The following is a 23938-nucleotide window of genomic DNA, read 5'->3' as shown; positions in this document are numbered from 1 at the left end:
CACACAAGTAGAGGGTGAGAAAAGGTTATACTGACTCACTGACTGCATTTTTGTGCACACCCATTGGTTTGTGTGTTTACATCCATGTGTGTGTGTGTGTGAGAGCTGCGGTGCATATTTATGTGTACATGGATGTGGGTGAGTGTGGGAAGGAAGAGAGAGAGAGATATTGCGAGAAATGAAGTGAGAATAAGAGCTGTTTCTCTAAAGAAGGTCATAGCGGCCTCTCAAAGTTACATTCACATCAGTTCCTGTAAATGTTAGCAGACATCCTAAGGAGTACAACCATTCAACTTATATTTTCATGCCTGATCATTCAAACTGTGCCTCTTTTAAAGCAAATAAATCTGTGTATAACTTCAAGTGTTATGATATTACAGAGGAGGTTATGCTGGCAGAGGAGAATAAAAGTTCTGGGAGATCGCCGTTAGATGGTGAGTTCACACACCTTTGGATAATCACTCCTACTTACACATGGATCTGTGATGATTCAATATTATATAACGGCCCAAAAATATAATCTGTCTTGTTGGTTTCAACTGTTTTACTCAATATCTACTGTATGTCTAGTAACATGTCGAAGGCACTTCTTTGAACGCTGGCTTAAAGTACAGCGGTGGATAACCAGTGATAATTTCATTTTGCTGTTTCTCCTTTTCATTTAAAATATAAAAATGTATTTTCAGTGCTAAAGAGAGCGAGTAAGAAGACTGGTGCACGGAGAGGAGCGCCAGGGGACGAGAAGTATACAGACATGTCTACTGCCAGTGAGTATAACTTTGTTCAGTTACTCACACAACCTTCAGAGCAGACTTCTTCTCCTAAGTCACATACTGTATTTTTATCCTACAGAATACCACTTCCTTACTCTCCTGAACTCATGTTTTCCATCTTTCTCTCTCAGGCATGTCTCGATCCAGGATGAACTTCCGCAGCGGCCGGCGAGGCCCAGCAGCCTACCTGCGGCGTAAAGAGCGCATGTTACGCATATCCATCCGCCGCATGGTGAAGACGGACACTTTCTACCTGATGGTGCTCAGTCTTGTGGCTCTCAACACCATCTGTGTGGCCATCGTCCACCACAACCAGCCCGACTGGCTGACCATCTTCCTCTGTGGGTTCACTTTTTACATCAAAGTATAATCTACTGCTTTTTCAAAGAATTCAGGTCAAAAATGTGATTTAATTGTTTTTCTCCTCTCCAGACTATGCAGAGTTTGTTTTTCTGGGGCTGTTTTTGGCTGAGATGTTTTTAAAAATGTATGGTCTGGGTTTCCGGCTCTACTTCCATTCATCTTTCAACTGCTTTGACTGTGGGGTGAGACTTATATTACATTCTGAACAAGAAAAAAGTAACTCAAAGAAATGTAGTTCCATATCACGAAGAAAGAGTTGGATTTCTGTTGCAAAATGAGGAATAATTAGCTAAATATTTCGTACTTTCGATTATTGTAAGACATGTTTTGTAACATTCAAATATAAGAATGTAAAACTGAAACACGACGACTATACCTAGCACATTAAAACACATGCATAATAATGACCTCGTATTATCAAGTCAACATTAAAGACAGAATCACTTGTTACACATTAAAAATGAACAAATAACATTTTGAAAATAGCATAGACAAAATTGAGACACCACAACCCTGAGGAATTTGTTGGGAGAGTGCTATCAAATCTTCAAACAAGAAGCTTGGTCAGCTATCTTTAAGCGCTCCTCAACCCCAAATAAGACAAACAAAGGCGTTAGTATCAAAACCTGTGCATTGATTTGAGAGCAATACAAACACAAATATAAAAAAGCACACATCTTTTTCTCATTTACTCTAGATATGATCTTGTTGTCGTCAAATAGTTTCTGGTCACATGGAGCCTATTGGACATGATTTGTGATTGCTGTCATGTGTTTCAGGTCATCGTTGGCAGCATCTTTGAGGTAGTTTGGGGTTTCTTCAGGCCCGGCATGTCATTTGGGATCAGCGTACTGAGGGCGCTGAGACTCCTGAGAATATTCAAAATAACCAAGTAAGGAAGACAAAGTGGATTTTGGAGTTCTGATGTATTTGTGTAAATATCCCCACATTGTTCTAAAAAAAAAACATGTGATTTCTTTTTGATCAGATACTGGGCGTCTCTCAGGAACCTGGTCGTGTCCCTTATGAGCTCCATGAAGTCCATCATCAGCCTGCTGTTCCTCCTCTTTCTGTTCATCGTGGTGTTTGCTCTGCTGGGGATGCAGCTTTTTGGAGGAAGGTGAGTAAAAGGACTTCTAAGCATCCTCATTTCTTAAGTTATAGAGGACCGCTTTCTTTTCTGGTTGTGATTGTTGATGCCTAATGTCATAGAATATCTTAAGCTACATATCACATCGGGCAATGTAAGCTACACACCCTGCAAACTGTTACAGCCGTTTCTTGAATGATGAAGAGGAGAGGAAATGACATGTCCAGATAAAAATAGCTCTGCTTCCTCCTCCTCTTCTTCCTCCTCCATCTTTTCTTCCTTGGTTGTATCTGACCCTGCTTTCTATCTTCCTTCCCTCTAGGTTCATCTTTGAAGATTACACTCCCACCAACTTTGACACGTTTCCAGCTTCCATCATGACAGTGTTTCAGGTTTGGCTCCCACAGATCCCCTCATTCTGCTTGCTCTCCATGACACATTGCACCCTGGGATATTTCTCACCCCCAGGCGCAGATTAAACAACTCTCCTCACTCGCTCTCCACCCCCTGCCTCCGCTCTCATCCCACACAACCATGCACACATATGCGCACATGAATATCAGAAACGTGAATAAATCCACATCAGATCCGCTACAAAAACCAACCGCACTTTGAAAGAGTGTTTTGATCAACACAAACAGTAATTATCTTTCTCCTTGACAATTTAAATACCATATCTTGAACGGGTTTGCATACAGGGCATACAGTATATAGCCTGCTCGGGGAATTCTTAGGCAGATCAAATATGAGCAACGTAATTATTTATGTGCATTTGCCTATAGATTCTGACTGGCGAGGACTGGAACGAGGTGATGTATAACGGGATTCGCTCGCAGGGTGGAGTGCAGTACGGCATGTGGTCATCAATCTATTTCATAGTGCTCACCCTGTTTGGAAACTGTATCCTTATTGACACTGTGGATTCTTTAGTAAAAGCTGTGATACTGCAGTGAGTGGTATAACAGTCCATCACAAATACAAGTGCTGCATTCAAAGTGTGTTGTTCTTAACTGCTTTCATGACAGACACACTACTGAATGTCTTCTTGGCCATCGCTGTGGATAATCTGGCCAACGCACAGGAACTGACAAAGGTCGGAACAGTTTTTACCTCTGTTTTTTTTTAATTTAAATATATTTATCGCACACATTCAATGATGTGTATGTTAAATGTGTAATAATGAATAGGTTTATGCGTCCTTTAAATGTGTATTTATCTTTATTAGGATGAAGAGGAGGAGGAGGAGTTCTTCAACCAGAGATATGCCAGAGGCAGAGATGGCCTGATATCTGAGTAAGTTATTGCTTAAGTGCTAACAAAAATGAGCTTTTTAGGAAGTTCTTAGTCGTGAGTGTGGGACTGCTTCTCAGATAAACTCTCATTGGGCTGTATTTGTCACGACTCCTCAAATTGTTTTGTGTTTTTGCAACAGATGCAAGTAGTGAATTCAAACTCAATGCTTGTGGGAGAACTGGTGGTGATCCTGAATTTGATCATCTAGCTGCTTCTATGAAAAAGTGTCAAAATCAATTAGGGGTAACAACTAAGATCAATATTTATGCCAGTGTGTGTGGACTCTCTGAGAACCAGTAGGTGTAACTGAGGAATGCTCAATCTGCTCCTCAGTGCCTCCAGGTGCATGGTGAATGAAACGCTAGAAAGGCTTGTTTGAGGCATTGATGACATAACTCTGAATGGTTATTGGTTGTGCCTGATTTAGAAGCATGATCTCTGAGACTGGTTTTGCAGCACATATGAAACTCCTTCTGTAACATTCTTAGCCTGCGAGCGGTAATGGGCAGCCTCTCTCGTTGTAAATGAGATTCTTCACTGACCTCCCGCTCCTCCTGATGACCTGGTGGCTTTCCCACAGGTCTAATAATCCAGTAAGTCATGAGGAGCGCAGGAGGAAGTTTTCAAATATCTTTGGGAACAGTTAGAAGTCTCAGTGTGTCACTCTACTGGGAGGAGGCACACTTTGGAGTTTGTGTGTCAAATGATGACTAAGAATCCCTTCTTGGTATGACTCTGTGTCCTCAGTGTCACCACAGTGACAATGGAGGAGCTGTTAATACTAGATGTCGCATCAGCGGCATTACTAACGCAGAGTGACCCATTCTTAAACACTGATTACTAAAGAGTATGTACTGCAGGGACATTAAGCTCAGGCCTGGCAGCTTGATTAGGACTCAGATCATGATTTAGCATGTTTTACACCATTAGCTACACATTCTGAGTATTTCCATTTGTGGAAAGAACCATATGAAAATCAACTTGCAGAAACTAACTTGAAATGAGTGGCAGTGTTTTTAAAGTCTCTGTGATTGTTTTAACCTTTATTAAGTGTTTGAAGCCTCTGAAAGCTGGTAATAATAGGTTAAAACATGCAAAATCCCGATGGTGCATCCTTCAAACTCTCATCAAACTCATGAAACCATGTAGTAATGATGAATAAGTAGCATATATCCTAACAAAATGACAAATTGCATTACAGACAAAGTAAAACAAGTAGGCACTATTTAACTCTATTTAACTTAAAAAGTGAAAACACACCTCACCTCTACGTACGACGACAGTAATGGTTAATGACTCTAGCTGTGACACTGAATGTATCATTTGTCTGTTACATATTTGAATGTTAGTCTTGTACTTGTTGCAGCGATCAAGATGCTATTTCTGATGTGTATTACAGTGTTCTGCTGCTTCCATCACGTTGTCCTGTTTTATGACTGTTATGTGGCACTGACCAAAATGTTGTGTATTTGGACGCTCTGTCAGATTCTGAACCAATTTGAACCCTTAATTGACAAAACTATTTAATGGTAACGGCCAAACAAAAATGAAAGCTTCCAGATATTATGAATCTTAAACAATTGATTATAGTCCCTTCTGGGATAGCTGGATAACTTCCCATTCACCTTTTATACACACATTCTGTTCTGTGTCACGACAAATGTTCTGTGTATGTTGTAAAACACTAATGTCTTGTTTTCAAATAATCACTCATTGATTACACGGACAACAAAAGAATCTGAACACCAGTAAGTATACGTGTATGCATCTCTGTCTCACAGAACTCCTCCCTTAAGTTTTCCTACTCGATTTGTGAGATTCTTTTCCACACTAATTCCTGCACTTTATCTTTTTGGTTCTTGTGGTTTTTGGTTCTTTTTATCTGTCCCTACCTCTCAGGTATCTTCATTTTTTTAATTTTTGGATGTATTTGTAGTTTTTAGCTTGAAGTAATTTGCATATTTTTCCATGGGACTCTTTTTTTGTTACTGATTTACTAACATTATAAATCCATAGAAAAGGTCTGTCCTTTTCTTGCAACTTTGATTTGATTTGTTTGAGTTTTCTTTGATCAAACTGGTATGCTAAATGGACACAAGTCTTGATGTTGCTTGTCACCAATTCCTCAATTGTTGCCTGTTGCTGCCTCACACTAATATGAAATACATTGATGTCCTTAGTGGGAGGAGAAGACCCTACCTATACAGGAAACGAGCCATCCACCGAGGCAGACCTAACTTCCCAGAGGAGCCCGAGGACAGGTCGGGGCCCCCAGAAGAACAGCCCCTCAAGGGCCCCAATGCCTTCGTCAGCCGCCGCGAGAGGAGGAGGAAAGTCCACATGTCGGTGTGGGAGCAGAGAGCCAATCAGCTGCGGAAACGTCGCCAGGTGGCCAGCAGAGAGGAGCTTTTTGCAGGCCCTACTGAGGACACAGAGGAGACTCCCGCCGTCCCCCTCCCCGCCTCCGAAGCCACCCCGGGTCAACTGCCCGAGTCTGTGGGGACGCCACTCCCGGACACCCCGGCGTCCGTCACCATCGCCATCCCCGAGCCCCCGGGGTCAGAGCCTCTGGTTAACCTGAGCGAGGAGAAAACAGGAGGAGGTAACCACCGGGCGGCAGGCGGGGGCCGGCACAGGATGGCCCGGAAGTTCAGACCCAGTCAGGGGGGGGAGGACGGGGCCCGGCACAGGAGGCACCGTCACCGCGACGCTCGCCCTGAAGCCAAGAGTCTGGACTGCACCGTGTCGCCTCACGAGGTGCCGCCGGTCAAACGGTCCCACAGCCAGGAGGGGGTCCTGGACGAGAAGGAGGAGAGGGATGACAGAGAGGGGGCAGAGAGAGAAGAGGAAGGGTCCGTCCAAGAGGATGGGGGGACATGCATCATCAACCCATACGCAGAAGTTGGAGAAGAGTGTCAAGGGTAAGGAGGTTTTCACGTGTTTCTTGTTAAAGGTTTAACACTCATGAACTTTAGCATTTGTTCATAAGTGTTTTGTATGTTTGTCTTGTTGAGAGTAATTCTCTGGTACAGATTATTTTAACTGGAACGTGACTGAGTATTTGAACTTAGCACAAGCTTTAGATGAGCCTGAGGGTAATGTGGTTTAAACAAATGTTTTAAGACAAATTATAATAATTGTGAAATAGAAAATATGACATTTGTCTTGGTTCTTGATTGTAATAGGATAATACACCCCACCATATAGGGGAGATTTCAGTAAGAATTGGTTGACATATGGAAATGACTATCTATAGTGACATGCTGCTAGCTAAAAATCTTAGGGGGGGGATTAACATTTTTGATCAAAATGAATGATAGAAATTCAGCACACACGGTTCTTTTCCATTTCAGAGAAACTGCTGACCCTCCCCAGTGTGAGCAGCTGCTGGAGCGTCCCTGGTCCGAGCAGGGTGACGGAGAGCACACGGACCAAACCCTCCCAGTGGAGCCCGCCCTAGAGGCCACAGAGTTCAGTGTGAGGACCATCGAGTCTGAGAGCCGCCAGGTCTCCATCAAGCGTGCCAAATCCGACCCGGCGGAAAGCGTGGCCATCGAAATGTCTGCACAACCGCTGCTGGAGCTCAGGCCCATGACAGGTAGCTGTGATCACTCCTCACGGCACTCACGCTGCTTCACTGGGCATCGTAAAGTGGGATTTAGTGTCGGTATCACTATGGATCACCGTGTGTAGGTGTTTGACATCTGAGAAGAGTGCCATTGTTTTTTTCCTTGATGAATCCATTGTGCCGGTGACTCACATTGTTCTTTCTTTATCATAGCTGTCCAAGCACTTTATTCTCTGCTCTTGCACCTTTGTCTGCGTTTTAGTGAACAGCAAAGAGTTGGAGGCGTACAATTCTGAACAGACAGACAAAGAGAACGATACCGAGGATGATGAGGAAGAGGAGGACGACGACGACGACGATGAGGAGGATGATGATGAGGATGATGAAGAGGAGATGGAGGAACCTCCGACTCCTCCCAAACCTGTAGCTCCAGACAGCATGTTCATCTTCAAGGCCTCCAACCCGTAAGATGCTACAGAATCCACTAAATCACTGAATATCACATGATGTGCTGTAGTGTTTGCTTCCTCTTTGTGTGCGCACCACATTCTTACATCTCCCCCCCCCCCCCCCCCCCCCCCCCTTCGTTGATACGCAGAATCAGGAGGATTTGTCACTATATGGTCTCTTTGCGCTACTTTGAGATGACCATCCTCCTGGTGATCGTGGCGAGCAGCATAGCACTGGCTGCTGAGGACCCTGTGTGCACCAACTCCGACAGAAACAAGGTGAGATCAGAAGACAGAATCCTAAAGAAGCTTTTGTTTTATTCATGATCTAAATTTAGATGTGGGATGATCAATTGCATGTAGGAAGAAAAGGTTTTACTAGTCTCTTTTAGGAGTGCACTTTAGTACTTTTACACTGAAGGACGGGGTATGGGAGCATTTGGTAAATGAAAGTGTAACCTCACAAAAGCATTTGAATTTTTAACCTACAAATGCAGGTCAAAATGTAGCATTTAAATGTAATAGTCAGGGCAATTTGAATATTTAATACTAGCCTGGCAATTATCTCACCATATTAAATGGAAAATGGAGGAAAAGCCATTTGATTCTTTATTTTCGAGGACTAAATCCAACGCTAAAATAATTTACATTTGAGAATTAAAAAATAAAGTTTGAATATCTTGAGATGCGTTATTTAAAAGGGCTGCTCAATTAATCGTATTTTAATCGCGATTACGATTATGGCTTGCAACGACTACAAAAACAACGTGATCGAAATAAATCGATTATTTTTTTATTATTACTTTTTTGTTTTTTTATAATTTTTGTTTTGTTTTTCAGTTGAATTATACTTAAAGTTCAGGTTAATCAACTGTTAAAAACATACTGTTCAACTTTTTTTCTCCAATAAATTCATGTTTTCAAAGTCAATGAATAATCGCATTTAATAATCGCAATTACAATTATTGACCCAAATAATCGAGATTATGATTTCTGCCATAATCGAGCATCCCTATTATTTAAGCAACAGTTGAAACAGGAAGTGGATTCTTTCTGACTTTCTGAAAAGCTGAAAGACGCCTTAAAAAATCAGTGGATGTCTATTCGTTAATTTCATTTGGTTTTATACTTCTTTAACCAATAAGAAGTTTGTCAGCACTTATTGGCTTGTATTGACTTAACACCAGAGCAGTCTGATTTTAATACACTGACCGCTGCCGCTATTATTAAATGAATTACTGACCAAGTGTTAATCCATCTATCCTCCAGGAAGCAAATATTTCCATATAACACTGAAAAAGACAGAAAGACAACAATTACTCACTCTGAAACACAAATGACCATTTTCAGGTTTACTGTTTGATCTCAATTCAACTTAACACTGTGTCAGCAACAATGTGTGGTGACACCTTGGTTTCACACGCATTCTACTTGAGAAATAGCTGGGCACTTTGTTTTTCACAACTCCCTGTCACTGGAAGTGTCAAGAGTAACCAAATAAACACAGTGTAGTCATTTCTAAACTTTAATATCAGAGAGCCAGAGTAAAGATCTACTAAGGGCACTTCAAATGATATTAAAAGGTTTCACACCATCGACTGGATTCACTAAATTCCCATATGTGCTGCAGCAAACCTTGAATATGTACTACTCTTGAAGAAGTACAGAGACAGACTCAACACCTCCTGAAAATCTAAATGGACACTATTCTGATCTAATGTACAAGTAAAAAGTAGGAGCGGCTCACGACCAAAAAAAGCTGAATTAAAATGTGGTCGTTGTTGTAACAGCTCAAGACAGATCTTGGGAAACAGAAATAAAATAGTATAACATCTGTTTGTATCATTTGCTGTTAACGTAAAAAGTGTGCTGATTGACATGCTGTGACAATGCGTATGCGGTACATACATGTAGAGTATGTATCCTCAGAATCAATAACCTTTTATTTGAATTGACATTTTTGGGTACATTTTCCAGGTCCTCCGTTATTTCGACTACGTGTTCACCGGAGTGTTCACCTTTGAAATGATCATCAAGGTCAGCCACTGAAGCATCTCTTTTCTCCATTTATATTACACCAATCCTGAAGAACATGACGTTCTCCAAATGTTCTGTCCCTGTGTGTATTCAGTCTTTTCACTTGACATGTCCCTGTGGGTGTTTGTCCTTCAGATGATAGACCAGGGTCTCATTCTGCACGATGGCTCTTATTTCCGAGATATGTGGAACATCCTGGATTTCATCGTGGTGGTGGGAGCTCTGATTGCTTTTGCTTTAACGTGAGTCACAACAGTACGGTATATAGCCTGCCGATGACTAATGACTGACTCACTGCGGTGTCCTTTTCTAAACATACAGTATGGTTATTTACCACATTCCCCCAAAGATGCCCTTTTGTAGCTTCAAAAATAAATGTTGCTACAGATAAAAACGGCAAATATAGAAGCATGCATGGCCCTGTGAAGTGTGTTACTCAGATTTAAATGTCACCATGAGCCTACAACATGAGGGAAAAAGTACATTTCTGTGTATCTTCGCGCTATACATGGGTGGAGTGTGAAGCTAAAAAGCCTTTTCAATATTTATATTTGTCGTAGTTCCAAGCATGAGCGTGCCAAATAACCTTCTGTGCCTCTGGTTGTACTGCAGAGAATTGTACTGTATGTTAATTTCTCTGTTGTGAATATTGCTGTGATGCTCCAAGCTTTGCTCACAGTGAAATCTCTCTTTATGTCTCAATCTTTCTCTGTTGTTCCTGTGGATTTTATCACTGTTGGGGGCTACCAGGAATGTGATGGGGTCAGTCGCACTAAATGTTTGCATCTCTCACCATCTTCTTATGTATATCTCTCTTTTTTTATCTATGTGATTTTTCCTTTTGCATTCAGTGTGTTTTTTTTTGTTTTTGTTATGTCTTTTTAATCTCACCAAACTGCAGAGCCAGACAGGTAACAGGTCACAGCTTTGATCATTTGGGCACGCTAATATATCATTACGTAATTCTGTCCCTTAATTACAGTGTGGCAATATACACCCGGGTGCAAATAACATCTGCCTTAACAAATGGGACCTTCAAGTCAGGACCTTTTTTTCTTCTGTAATCAATTAAATATACAAATTGCAAAGTGATCAAAACGTCCCCCCCTGCCACCTGCTGGTCTCCGTACAAACACAGTCACGGTTGTGTGTTTCATTGTTTTTTTCCGATATGCACCTTTTTCTTTGACTATGTTTTTATTTTTCACCGTTTTTGATTGTGTCTGAGCCATATGTCCATGTGCATGACTTTGAGTTCACAGCTTTGTTCCTGAGTGCTGTATTTCACTGTCCACAGAAACAACAAAGGCAGAGACATCAAGACAATCAAGTCTCTCCGAGTGTTGAGAGTTCTGCGACCTCTTAAAACCATCAAGAGGCTTCCTAAACTCAAGGTGCGATGTTAACATCTGCAAGACATCTCTAGTATTTTATTCTTGGTGTTATTTGACAGATCTCTGAAAGATTGATATTGCTTTGCCATTCCTCTTTTTCTTTCTTCTCCACAGGCTGTTTTCGACTGTGTGGTCACATCTCTGAAGAACGTCTTCAACATCCTCATCGTGTATCAGCTTTTCATGTTCATCTTCGCCGTGATCGCCGTGCAGCTCTTCAAGGGGAAGTTCTTCTACTGCAACGACAGCTCCATGAATTCAGAGAAGGAATGCCAGTAAGTGCACGTATCCAAACTATTGGTGGTAGAAGGAAGCAAACCTTTTAACCAAAATAAATGATACCACAAAGTTGAAATTATATAAATAAACGTCCTGATCAAACCTTTGCTGTGAAAGTGCATAGTTATTAACATCATGCATTAACACTTTAATGTTGCAGCTGGAAATACAATATATACTGCACTATATTGCACTTTATACAGAGGCAAAGTCCCTCCCTTTCCGGTGGACCTCAATTGGACCTTATTTCGGAAAAATTATGTATTGAAGTCAATGGCGAGAGAAAGATTATCTTTTGATCCCGTTTGAATTCTGCCACGAATTACACATATGATGTTTGTCAACTTAAAAGATCATTTTGCAAGTCAAAAAATGAAAATGTGTCGTAAATCTGTGAAATAACACTTTTCTTTGTGTGAAACCGCTCAATGAACTACATCTCCCGTCTCGCACCACACACCAAGACGGCCGTCACGTTGGCACATTTCACTTCTTTCTTTCAGAATGAGGCGAAAAGTATTAAAAGAGGTGAAAATCACTACAAGTCTGGGCATGTTGAGAGCTGTACATACACACAAGGGGAGTTAGTCGGTTCCGTAAGAGCCAGCATGCGGGACCGGGATTCTGGGATATGTAGTCTTTCTAGTTGCGTATTTTTCATAGTCTTATATTTCAACAGTTTTACGACAAACTGACTTTTTTGACATGGAAATGATTTTTTAAGATTGACAAACATCATAAGTGTAATTCATGGCACAATTCAAACGGGATCGAAAGATAATCTTTCTCTCTCCATTGACTTCAATACAGTACATCATTTTTCCGAAATAAGGTCCCATGAGTCGGAAGTAGATGGGCGGGACTTCACCTCTCTATATACAAAACAGTAAAGCTACAAAGGAAAGGTAACTCCCTAACAACCCAAAGAACAGAAGTATTTTGATTCTTCAATCACCCTGTAAGAATTCAAGGTAACGATGATAAAGAAATATAATTTTTGTGGTAAACTATTTCTTCTATTTCTACCACTACAGCATTTCCGTCATTTTAGGGCAATAAAGAAACCCTCCACAAATGTCTCACAGCACAGAGGCTCATTATTTACTGTGCCCCCCAGATCCCCACATTCAACAGCTAAAAGTATTTTCACAAAAAAAAGCTTAAATACCTTTCTCTTCGTCCAACATGCTGGTTTAGTAAGTGGATTAAGTGAAGCAATGACCTCTGACCGCTCTTCCCCCTACAGAGGCTACTACATCGACTACAGCCGAGACAAAAAGGAGATGAAGAGAAGAGAGTGGAAGAGACACGAGTTTCACTACGACAACGTCTGCTGGGCCCTCCTCACACTCTTCACTGTCTCAACTGGAGAGGGATGGCCTCAGTAAGTAGACTTTCCATTGGTACCTCACTCATTCTGGCTACCCCCAGATCAATGATTTCCTCCCATCTGTTTCTCCCTGCTAGGATCCTGCAGCACTCCACCGATGTGACAGAAGATAGCATGGGGCCGAGTCGGGGGAACCGCATGGAGATGTCTGTTTTCTACGTGGTTTACTTTGTGGTCTTCCCGTTCTTCTTCGTCAACATCTTTGTGGCTCTGATCATCATCACCTTCCAGGAGCAGGGGGATAAGATGATTCAGGAGTGCAGTCTGGAGAAGAACGAGGTGTGCCACAGTGAAATGCATACACACCCCACACGGTTACATCCACACGTTTTCATTCATGTCTGTTTTGTTCGTTATCTGTCCATCAGAGGGCTTGCATAGACTTTGCCATCAGCGCCAAGCCGATGACCCGCTACATGCCGCAGAACAGACAAACCTTCCAGTACAGACTGTGGCACTTTGTCGCGTCGCCCTCCTTCGAGTACACCGTGCTCGTCATGATCGCGCTCAACACTGTGGTGCTCATGATGAAGGTAAAGCAGTACAGCTGGATTAATACTGGAAGATGATAGAGTTCAAATGACCTTGTGTTCATCATATTTGCATATTAAAGTGCTCAGAAACTGTGAGTTAGAGATAAGAAAACCAATCAACATTTACTCCAAGTTCCAGTCTTGCTGTATACGAATTGAAAAGCTAGAGGTGTGAAGACTTCAACACTTACTTTCATAATAAAAGTCAACTATGCTTGCTTGCCGTTTTATATGTGTTTAAGTGGAACAAGGAACTGTTCAGTTTGCAAAAAAAAAGAATTCATTACAGTTTTGTTCATTTTGTAATGATAAATAGTGACTTTAAAGACATTTCTTTTAAATATATATTTTCTTTTACTTGCTGATCCACATGAAAATACTTCAACATTGATCAAAACATGAACCTGTGCCCTTCTCTTTCAGCACCACTCGGCCCCGACAGCCTACGACATGGTCCTAAAGCACCTCAACACGGCCTTCACTGTCCTCTTCTCTTTGGAGTGTATACTCAAGATCTTGGCATTTGGTTTGGTGGTGAGAATGAACACAACAAGAGATGGATCAAAGACAGGAGCAGATCCCCTCTATCTATCTAGCTCCATTGATAAGGACTCTAAAGATCTTAGATCAAAGTAAAGGTGGGAGTGGGACAACACATGCTGTGTGTGATTGGACAAAAGTCCCTTTTTTGTAACATATTTGTATTGAGTTTTTTTTCTGCAAAGCTTTTGACAACAATAAGAAAATAAAAAAATATTATGGAATCAATACATACAAGAGAGGTGTGAAGTATGTAATGAAAAAAATACAATCAAACATAATAATAATAATAATAATAATAATACCCAAGTCCCTTTTGATAATCATTTGCTGGGACAAAGTATTTTCTCTACAAAATGTGTAGCCTAAAATACTGTGTCTAATTCTCCGCGCTGCTACGATTTCTTTTTCTGCAGAACTACTTTCGAGATACTTGGAATATTTTCGATTTCATCACTGTTCTTGGCAGCATCAGTGAGATAATTGTGGATTTACAGGTAAGATACTGCCAAGACACTATTTGATTTTCACAATGTTCTGACCCGAAGGAAAAGGCACACATATCCAGCATTCTCTCTTTCCAAGTATCCCTCATGTGTTACGATCCCTGCCTCCAGACACAACTTAAGTCATGTTGTGATGAATTTCGCCATCTGTGTTTCACATCCTGTCTCTCCCTTCTTTCTGCCACTCTCTCCCTCTCTCTTGTGTCACCCTCTCTCCTTCCACCCGTGCGTCAGTCGTTGAACACCATCAACATGAGTTTCTTGAAGCTATTCCGAGCAGCCAGGTTGATCAAGCTGCTGAGACAGGGTTACACCATCCGCATTCTGCTGTGGACCTTCGTACAGTCTTTCAAGGTCGGACTCTTTACAATGTCACCGACAGTAACGTTTTCAAGGCAACATCACTATTATTTGAGACAAGTTTTAATAAATGGTCATTTGTTCTTATTCCCCAACAGGCTCTTCCTTATGTCTGCCTTCTCATTGCCATGCTTTTCTTCATATACGCCATCATTGGAATGCAGGTATTCTTCACTAATACTTTCAGAAACAACACACGTATAATTAAACGAAAAACATATATATATATGTAAGGCTCTCAGTTGAGCACATAGTTATGTACAGGGCTTCAAGTACAATTCTAGGAAACAAATGCAGACTATATGACTGAATTTGCATATCATTCTTTCTTTATCATGTTATATTGAATTGTAGCTGTATTGTTGGCATTTCTGTAAGCTTGTTGGATGCATTCTTTTATTTGATGTTCTTTATATTATATGAACCACTTGTTTAAATAACTGATTACTTTGTTGATTTGGTACATTTGTTTATTTATGGACCCCAGGGAATATTACAACTGTTATGGCAGAAGCTTTTTGTGTATTCAATTGTATTGCATTGTACCGTAGTGCTTGCTGAATTATTGTTAAAATATTAGGCCAATCATTCCCCAAAAACCTGACCAAAGTTCTGGCACGTCACATTCTGCTTGAAACTGGAATTTGATGAATGTGCCCTGTTCCTAGAAAAATACAAAACCAATGTTGATCCAATAAAATAAACAGAAGCTCTTTTCTGCAGGTGTTTGGAAACATCAAGCTGAACGATGAGAGTCACATCAATCAACACAACAATTTTAAGACCTTTTTCGGTGCGCTGATGCTGCTTTTCAGGTAGGACTTTCAAGAAAAACCTTTCAAGCCTCAAAGCCTTTCATTTCAACCCTCCTTAATGCGTTTGATTTCTAGAAAATGGCTTTTAATTTGATGTCAACTCTGTGTTTGTTTGTGTTTGAACCACCAGGAGTGCCACGGGGGAGTCCTGGCAGGAGATCATGCTTTCGTGTCTGTCGGGTCGGGAGTGTGAGCCGGACTCCTCCATCCCCCCCCTCATGACGTCTCCGGACCACGAGGGGGGGTGTGGGACGGACTTCGCTTACTGCTACTTCGTCTCATTCATCTTCTTCAGCTCATTTCTGGTCAGGGCTCAACTAAAGAAACACCCGGCTAATGTGTTTGTCGATTTCTCCGCTGTCTTTACACTTTCTTTATGTCCCTTTTTTAAAGATGCTGAATCTGTTTGTGGCTGTGATCATGGATAACTTTGAGTACCTGACGCGAGACTCCTCTATCCTGGGTCCACATCACCTCGATGAGTTTGTTCGCATCTGGGGGGAGTACGATCGCCTGGCGTGGTGAGACTCGATCTTATAGCTGCTGCATGTTCACTTCATCAGCATTCATGTTCTATCTACATCCAGCAGAGGGCTGTCAAACACATTCTTCACTGCAATGAGTTGTCAGTACAAGTTGATCTGATTCAAGTCTGTAAGAGCAATTTCACTGTGCTGAAAAAAGAACAAAATGTTCTTCAAATGTCACAAAAACTCGCTGTACCCTGTAATAAATCTGAGTGTTGTGCTACTTGTTATTAACCCCTCCACTTTGTGCTTCTGTTTCTTCGTCGTCGTCCCCCCCCCTCACTTATCACTATGAAGCGGTCGTATCCACTACACTGCCATGTATGAGACGTTAATACACATGTCACCGCCCCTGGGCCTGGGAAAGAAATGTCCTGCTAAGATCGCCTACAAGGTACTGAAAATATTATTCATTTTGTACACACACACACACACACACACACGCACACGCACACGCACACGCACACGCACACACACATGGGCTAGATTAAATGAAAACTCAAATAAAAACTGTATGATGAGAAAAGAGCAGGTGGATTATAGTGAACATGCTAACAGACTTTGTTCAGTCAAGGGTAATAATAACATTGGAGATTCAGTATCATTAAAATCTTAATTGATTTTATTTTGAAAAAACAACTACAGATAATTGCCTGATTTACAGAAGTTGTTCAGCTGATACAACCATTTCAAATGTGGTACAACTATTAATACATTAAGGGAAATGTAAAATTAATACTTTTTCGTGGTATTTTTAACTGAAACACTTAAATGAATAATTGAATGAACGAATCTCCTTCCGTCTCCTTCTCTCCGTCCCTCATTGTCTGTCAGAGGTTGGTGTTGATGAACATGCCTGTGGACGAAGACATGAGCGTCCACTTCACCTCCACCCTGATGTCGCTCATCCGCACAGCTTTGGACATCAAAATAGCGAGAGGTCAGAGGCACTGACTGACATGTCCTTTCTGTGATACGGCATATAGGCGTCCAACTACGCATTGTTTGGATTTTTCTTTATTTGTGGATTATGTTTTTGATAATAGATACGTTATTGGCCTTAAAAGATGACCATAAATAGTTAAAATGTTCAAAAGGATTTCAACAATCCAAAACTAAAAAGTATTACTTTTTGATTATTTAAAAGTGATGGTCGAGTTATATGTTTATTATTACAAGCCAATCCTTACAAGTGAGAAAGGTATGAGTTAGTTAGTTAGTTAACAGCTTGTTATTTGTATCTGATATTTGATAGTAATGAGTAGTTGGTTGGTTAATAATTAGTAAAGTTACATTCAGTTAGTTAGTGGTAGTTTATAAATTATTAATTAGTAATGTGATGTTTGGTTTCATACATGAAATTAAATATTTTATATGTGAAGAATTGCATTCCACGTGTGATTAATCATGAGTGCAACTGAATGTGGATCTTTGTCCCAGGCGGTGAGGATCGCATCGCTCTGGACAGTGAACTGCAGAAAGAGGTCAGCATCATTTGGCCTTATCTACCGCAGAAGAACCTGGACCTTCTGGTACCGATCAACAAAGGTCTGGCTCTCACTGTGGAGGGAACACTGAATGTGATGCTGCGAGCCCAGCAGTAACAGTTAATGTAGCGTGTCTGCCCTCACAGATACGGACATGACGGTGGGGAAGATCTACGCCTCCATGATGATAATGGATTACTTCAAACTGAACAAAGCCAAGAAGCTCAGGCAGCAACTCGAGGCTCAGGTCTGCTCTGCATGCGGTTTTCCACTTCCTGCTCTGTTTTAGTTATATATGTTCCAAGAAAATAGATAACTTAATACATGTTCAAAGAGACAGGAGAACATCTAAAAACGTTACCTGATCTTTCACACGGTCTGTTATAATGTTCTTTGTATGTACTACTTTCCAGTAAGATGGCACACATTTTAGGCATTATGTGATCAATTAGATAGAAAAACAAAAAAACCTAGCAACAATAAGCTTTGTAACCTTTCATTTAAGGATCAACACATAGACACTAAAATGAAAAATGGATCCATTGCTCACTTTTCTAGCAGTGGCCATAAACATAATGTGCAATATTACTCTTTACAAGTTTTTCAATATCTTTACCAATATCCATTCAATATAATGCAAAATACATTAAATAGGTTTATGCTTACCGTTATTTATGACATGTGTCTTCTTCTAATTCTATCTTACTTTGGTGTAAGTGTTCATTTGTACACTTTAAACCTATTTCATATTTGATCTCTGACACAAGCATTTCCTTTGGGATTAAAAAATGTAATTTCTCACCAAACAGATCTACAGTATGTGCATAGAGGTAGACATGGAAATATGCAGTGTTGTCTTTGGAGGGCAGAGTACTCTATCCTCTTTGACCTTCTTAAATGTGGGCCTGAACAATGTAAACAGAAATGGCAAAGGAGCCCTCTGTGGTAACTTTATAAACTACCTATTATTTTATTTGTTGTGTTTCTGTTTCCTCATTTTAGAAGAGTAGCCTAATCTTCAAGCGCCTGGATGCCTCCACGCTTCCTGAAGACATTCTGTCCAACACCCAGACGCTGCCGATAATGGCCCACAGCGCTGGCTCCGCTCTGTGAGTCCAAGCATTTTTGCCTTAGTGTTATATTTTTACTTTGTTTGTATTTCTGTGTTTTTGTTTACTGTTTCTCTCCGTAACAAAACAGGACCAGAGGAGGCTTGTTGGCTCTGAGCCCCATCTCACCTGAGGAGCTGTTTCTGCAGCCCATCGGCTCTGACACTGATGTTAACCAACAGCAGGATCTGGTGAGGAAACAGAACATCATGAGATTACAGCCATTAACACCACAACCACGTCTTAGTCCAGTGGTTCCATTAAAACAAAGCCTTGTGTACATGTCACAGGTTGCCTAACTGTAGGGTTGTGCGAACAAACGTATCATCCTAAACAGCCCTATTACGATAGCTGAGCTTTGTTTAGCCTCCCAGTGCAACAGGGCTCTGTTTGGATTGATTCTTTTCAAGTGAAATGCTTACGGAGAAAAGAACATTTTAGCTTTTCTAAGCAGCTGTTGGTGAGTTATTGTTCTGACTGTGGTATGCTGTGTTTTAATCATGTTGCTCAACTTGTTGTGACTCTCTCTGCGTGCCTTGCAGAGCACGGTATGCCGCTCATGTCTTTTAGTCCAGACGCCTGTACTACGAAGCTGGTTCAACCTAACCTGGATATGTTTGAGTTAGCCGGTTGGCCTAACCCAAAACATACGCGCTCTCGCTAAGCGGTCCTACGACGCTGGTTATCAAGTGGATCGCTCAAGCCAGCCGTGCCCTATCTAGTTAGGCGCGCGTTCACATGAAAGGGGGGGTATTTGGAGCATTCGACCAATCACAAACATGGAGACGCGTACTGACAGCGCAGCATCATACTTCCTGAATGAAAAGGGAACTTTAATATTAGTCAAATATGAGGAAGTTAAACTTTGAACATCCATGACTTACACTTTATCCAGGATCAAAGCCACAAAGCTGCACCTGCAAGGTGAATACAGCTGGTAAAAGAAAAAGTGTTTGAATGCGTACATTAACAGGTTTATGATATCACTGCCCCGTCTAAGACACGAGGATCTGACTTTAATTACATTTGACTCGAGTGTTTCGTCAACTTAATGTGTTGCTTAAAATAATACTTCTGCATACAGTATGTGACACTGTGAGTGTTGCACGGCCAGATACGGCTCAGCTGACTCGGATAAGGAAATATATGATACATTATGATGTGATATGATGTGATATGAATGATAATGGGACACATCGACGTCTGCACTCAGTGTACTTATGTTGTGGCAGATATTTAAGTAAGCTTTCTTAACGCTAATGTTATAATAATCAGATTCCTCTGAAGATGGGAGGTGATATTAATTTTCACGTTCACACAGTCTGTTGATTTTTGCCGGCCGTCTTTCCTGCAACGGCAGCTTTTCTGTATTTCCTCTATCCTGTAATATGACTTGATCGCTTTAAACTCCGCACACTGAGCTCTGATTGGTCAGCAGGCGGTACTTTCACTGAGTTGATCTCTTAGCCTGCAACCTAACCTTCTCCGGAGCAGGTTAGCCGCACAGCATAAGTTACCATGGAGATCTAGCCCGCTAAAAAGAGAACCAGCGTCGTAGAACCGGAAAGCCAGAATTTTTCCTGAAGTTAGCCCGCTAAGCGTAAATCCTGCTTCGTAGTACAGGCCTCTGGAGAGGTTGGATTAGTAAAGGCAGATTGTCCAACCTGTTGCTGTCTTGCTGTGTCTATGCTGTCTGGTTTTACTGGCCTGCTAGATGAATGATATGAAATGGTTTGGAAATACGCACATGTTAGTGTTTGTTCTTGCAGAGGAATGTGTTTCCCTCTTGAGACAGATGTTGTCTGGCTTTGTCTGTGTAGCTATGAAGACCTGAACGTGCATGACTGAATATACTTCCCAACTGGAATATGGCCTCCATCTTTCCCTGTCAACTGTTTTGTTGATTGTCTTTTCTCGCTCGTCTTCTCCACTGTTCCTCCTTGGAGTCACTTTTCCTGTTGCTAGTTGTTAATCTGTCCGTTTTTGGCTGGAATAGCTTCTGATTGGATGGTGATAAGATAGATGACCCTCAGTGATGAAAAGGCTTGTCTGCCCGCCTCTCACCTGAACTAGACCTCCGTATTTAGAGGCGGTCCTAGCAGGGACGGGCCTCATTGGTGTCTCTCCTTGCCCTCCTCTCTTGTTTCTATACTCACTTAGGTGGGCGAGTGCAGTAGGGGGATTGAAGCCCCACAGGAGCTTCCCATAGGGAGGGGTCTGTGTGTGCGGGCCTCTTCCATGCCCCGTCTGGCTGTAGAGTTGCAGGTACAAACATCTTCCATGACATGACCTCGCTGCTGGATCTTTGAGGACGTCAGTGGCTGCATGGGCTCTGATGCCAAAGTGTTCTGTTCTTTATTATGCCAAGAGTTATTAAACCACTAGAGTCTGGGCTTGTCTTTTGCTACTTCTGGAGTCTGATGAAGGTTCAAAGAATTGTTAAGAACTGGGTTTGATCGTTACCATTAGCTTGCTCATCTCCTGAATTGAGATAAATGAACCTTCTAGTCTATTTGTATGCACTGATTCAAGCATGTTTGTTTTATGCAATGGTCCGCTTGTTTGTGTATTAAATAATCAGAATGTTATTAAAGCATGTTTCCTTTGTGTACGTTTCTTTTTTTCTTGTTTTTACATACAAACAGACCGAGGTTGCAGGTGGCTCCATGAAGCGTTCAGTGTCCACTGTTGCCGATCAGCGGGTGAACGGTCTTTGGGAGGAAGAGCAAAGTCCTGCCAGACTTTATCGACCTCGACACAAGAGCTACAAAGCTGCTGGTTAGTCCTGAACACCTGTATGCATGAAGTGTCTTTTTTCTCCCACCGTTTGCAATCATGAATTACTGGTGAAAACATGCAGGAGAGATCCAATGCAGAACCAATAGCAACCACTTTAACCGGCACTGTTTGTATTGTAGTTTCTCGATCAGAGCACTGGCATCAGGGCGACAGGGAGCGCGGCCGGTCTAAGGAGCGCTGTCACCTCCTGTCGGATGCGTCTCGTGGAAACTCTGAGGAAAGAAGATTGCAGGCCTCACGGTCCTCTAGTGGAGAGAGAGCGCACCCCAAAGATAAACAGGTGAGTCAGAACTAACTGGGACTAAAGTGAGCCAAATGAAAAAGTAATTACTAAATTGCACCCTTGTGTTTTCTTTAATCGGTTATCAGTTACAAAAATTAAATGTTAAAAAAATGTTAACGCAAATATAACGCAAAACAATAATAACTAATTGAAAGATGGACAGAAAAAATCACACACAAAATTGGTGTGTTTGGTGTAGACTGAGGAAATGTAAAGCTTGGATTAAGTAATGTCCAGAAAGGGACGCATCATTTAAAACAAATGCTTTCTTTCAAAGTAATTAATAACATCTCTTTACCATAAAGTGTCAAATGTAACTTTTGGTTCAGTTTAGGAGAATTGGCCTGTGTGCTAACAAAATGATCAATGTTGCAATCTTGTAATGACCTCCTTTTAACCTCTATCCCCCTGAGATGAAAAGTATAACGATCAAACAGCCCTTTACATTTTGACATGTTTAAGTCATCAAATGTCCCGCACATTTACCTTAAAGACATTGTTTGTTTTTTTCCGTTATTCTCCTCTCCAGGGCAACAGCTCGGACAGTCCGGTGCCCTCCACCTCAGAGTCCAGCACCCCCACTGGCCGACGCCCCGCAGCAAAGAGCTCTCGCCCGCACATCTCCTACTCCCCGCTGCACTCCTCTGTCGGGAAGGACGGGGATGAGCAGCGCAGCCCAGTGGCCAAGAGGCGGGGCAAAGCCAAACGGGGCACCCAAGAGAGGGTCCTAGACGACAGGCGAGGCGAAGAAGAACAAGACCCGTCCCCACTTCGCCGCTACCCCTCGGAGCCGTTCCTGGCCTCCCAGGAGGGCGAGCACAGCCCGGACCCCTCCGGCCCCATGGAGACGTTGACCTTCGAGGCGGCCATGGCCTGCAGCCTGGGACGCTCAAACACCGTCAGCTCGGGCCGTCCCCGCTTGCGGACCGGCTGGCAGGTCCCCAACGGACACTTTCGAAAGCGTTTGGCACAAACAACCTCTGCTGCAGGCTGTGACCCTCTCAGTGACACGGAGGAGGACGACAGGTGCTAGGGACGGGAGGCTCAGCATGAGGGAGGAGGGGGAGACTGTACGACAGAGAGAAGGTTAAAGTGACTCTTTTTGCAACAGAGCCTCAAGGCCGTGAACCCAAAACGAAAAGAACAATACTTCCTGAAACTGTAGTTTCCAATTCACACAGAACACTGACAATAGAAAAGGTATCATTCCTGACTTGTACTTGATGATAGAGAGTAATAATACATCTGAAAACGATGCAGAAAAATAATGAATGGATCAAATTAAATCATTTGTGTTGATAGGTCTTTTCATTTCTGAAGATGTTTCTAAATGATTCAGTGTTGCTCTTAAGAGTATTTAACTGTGGGGTGTGTGAATATGTAACTACATTTTCTTATAAATAATCCTTTTGTAAATACATTGTGATCATTAAGCCATTGCCATTTCTAAGACGAGTTCAATACAACAAGCCATGACCAAGAGACCATCTGATATTTTACCAGACAATGTGGATACTAATAAGTAACACTCAATAATGCTGTTTTTTTTTACAGTATGAATGAATGTGCATTGGGAGAAAACTGCCTGATTCCCCTCGTCATTTTACTTTTTGGTATTGAATAAGTTGTGAGATATGAATACAGTTATAGAATAAAATAGAAAAGATGCTCATTTGTAATTTTACCCTGTGTTTATGTTAAACCATGCCTCCGACAAAACTCAAACCTTTAAAATGAACCTTCAAAACTGTTTTTTGGTATTTTAACAGGTTTACTCCCTTTAAATGAGACTTTCCCTACATTTATGTATTTAATACTTTTGGGGTATCTGGGTATATTTAACATGAACTGATATGAAAACAAAATGATCATTCATCTTTTCTCACCTTTTTCTTCAGTGAATATTGTATGAACCATTGCAGACGATGACTGTAGAAACACCGTAGACAGACCATGCCACATTTGCTTCACAAAATAACCTTATGCTCTTACTTATTAATAATGTACAGAGAAAATATGCTGTTTGTAACATTAAGAGAAGAAACAATAAACTATCAGTTGATGAGCTTTTAAGGTAAAGGAATCTTTGGACATTTTCACTAAGATTTGTGTTTTTGTTTCAGTTGCCTGACAAAGGCAATCAATCTGTGAAACTCCTGTAACCAAAAACATGGGCAATTGTATTATAAGTTCCTGGAATGCAAATACTTTGTGGGTGTTTATGTGTACAATAGTTGTATATACAAATAAAGGTGTCCACTGTTATTGGATGTAATTCATTATTCATATTCTTCTTTTAAAAACCTTGAAATGGTCTCTCGTTGGTTAAAATACACACATAGG

The 23938-nt window shown here is 41.4% G+C and overlaps 1 protein-coding gene across 4 annotated transcripts in view; it reads left to right on the top strand.

Annotated features, from left to right (window-relative positions):
* The window catches only part of LOC307018599 (voltage-dependent R-type calcium channel subunit alpha-1E-like), a 54048-nt gene extending 30188 nt beyond the window's left edge, over positions 1-23860 (top strand). For 2 of the 4 annotated variants that reach the window (XM_079648913.1, XM_079648915.1), the window contains 38 exons: positions 381-434; positions 687-767; positions 905-1114; positions 1206-1318; positions 1916-2028; positions 2125-2256; positions 2549-2618; positions 3009-3126; positions 3252-3319; positions 3452-3519; positions 5700-6440; positions 6873-7117; positions 7350-7551; positions 7686-7815; positions 9514-9573; positions 9709-9815; positions 10324-10335; positions 10871-10967; positions 11082-11242; positions 12493-12630; positions 12714-12915; positions 13005-13169; positions 13593-13703; positions 14126-14206; positions 14450-14569; positions 14674-14739; positions 15299-15390; positions 15521-15695; positions 15784-15911; positions 16215-16311; positions 16752-16857; positions 17358-17465; positions 17551-17651; positions 18407-18513; positions 18605-18704; positions 21159-21291; positions 21432-21592; positions 22125-23860. In XM_079648913.1, the coding sequence (XP_079505039.1) occupies positions 381-434; positions 687-767; positions 905-1114; positions 1206-1318; positions 1916-2028; positions 2125-2256; positions 2549-2618; positions 3009-3126; positions 3252-3319; positions 3452-3519; positions 5700-6440; positions 6873-7117; positions 7350-7551; positions 7686-7815; positions 9514-9573; positions 9709-9815; positions 10324-10335; positions 10871-10967; positions 11082-11242; positions 12493-12630; positions 12714-12915; positions 13005-13169; positions 13593-13703; positions 14126-14206; positions 14450-14569; positions 14674-14739; positions 15299-15390; positions 15521-15695; positions 15784-15911; positions 16215-16311; positions 16752-16857; positions 17358-17465; positions 17551-17651; positions 18407-18513; positions 18605-18704; positions 21159-21291; positions 21432-21592; positions 22125-22628 (5477 nt within the window). In that variant the 3' untranslated portion in view covers positions 22629-23860. Of the gene's footprint in view, positions 1-380; positions 435-686; positions 768-904; positions 1115-1205; positions 1319-1915; positions 2029-2124; positions 2257-2548; positions 2619-3008; positions 3127-3251; positions 3320-3451; positions 3520-5699; positions 6441-6872; positions 7118-7349; positions 7552-7685; positions 7816-9513; positions 9574-9708; positions 9816-10323; positions 10336-10870; positions 10968-11081; positions 11243-12492; positions 12631-12713; positions 12916-13004; positions 13170-13592; positions 13704-14125; positions 14207-14449; positions 14570-14673; positions 14740-15298; positions 15391-15520; positions 15696-15783; positions 15912-16214; positions 16312-16751; positions 16858-17357; positions 17466-17533; positions 17652-18406; positions 18514-18604; positions 18705-21158; positions 21292-21431; positions 21593-22124 lie in introns of those variants that run through there. The other 2 variants (XM_079648914.1, XR_013802460.1) reach the window with 2 other exon arrangements.
* Positions 23861-23938: the final 78 nt, after the last annotated feature.

The sequence above is a fragment of the Notothenia rossii genome (genome assembly GCF_949606895.1).
Source record: "Notothenia rossii genome assembly, chromosome: 9".
Taxonomy (NCBI): Eukaryota; Metazoa; Chordata; class Actinopteri; order Perciformes; family Nototheniidae; genus Notothenia; species Notothenia rossii.
Note: the sequence above shows the minus strand (reverse complement) of the source record. Positions and strands in the feature narration are given on the sequence as shown.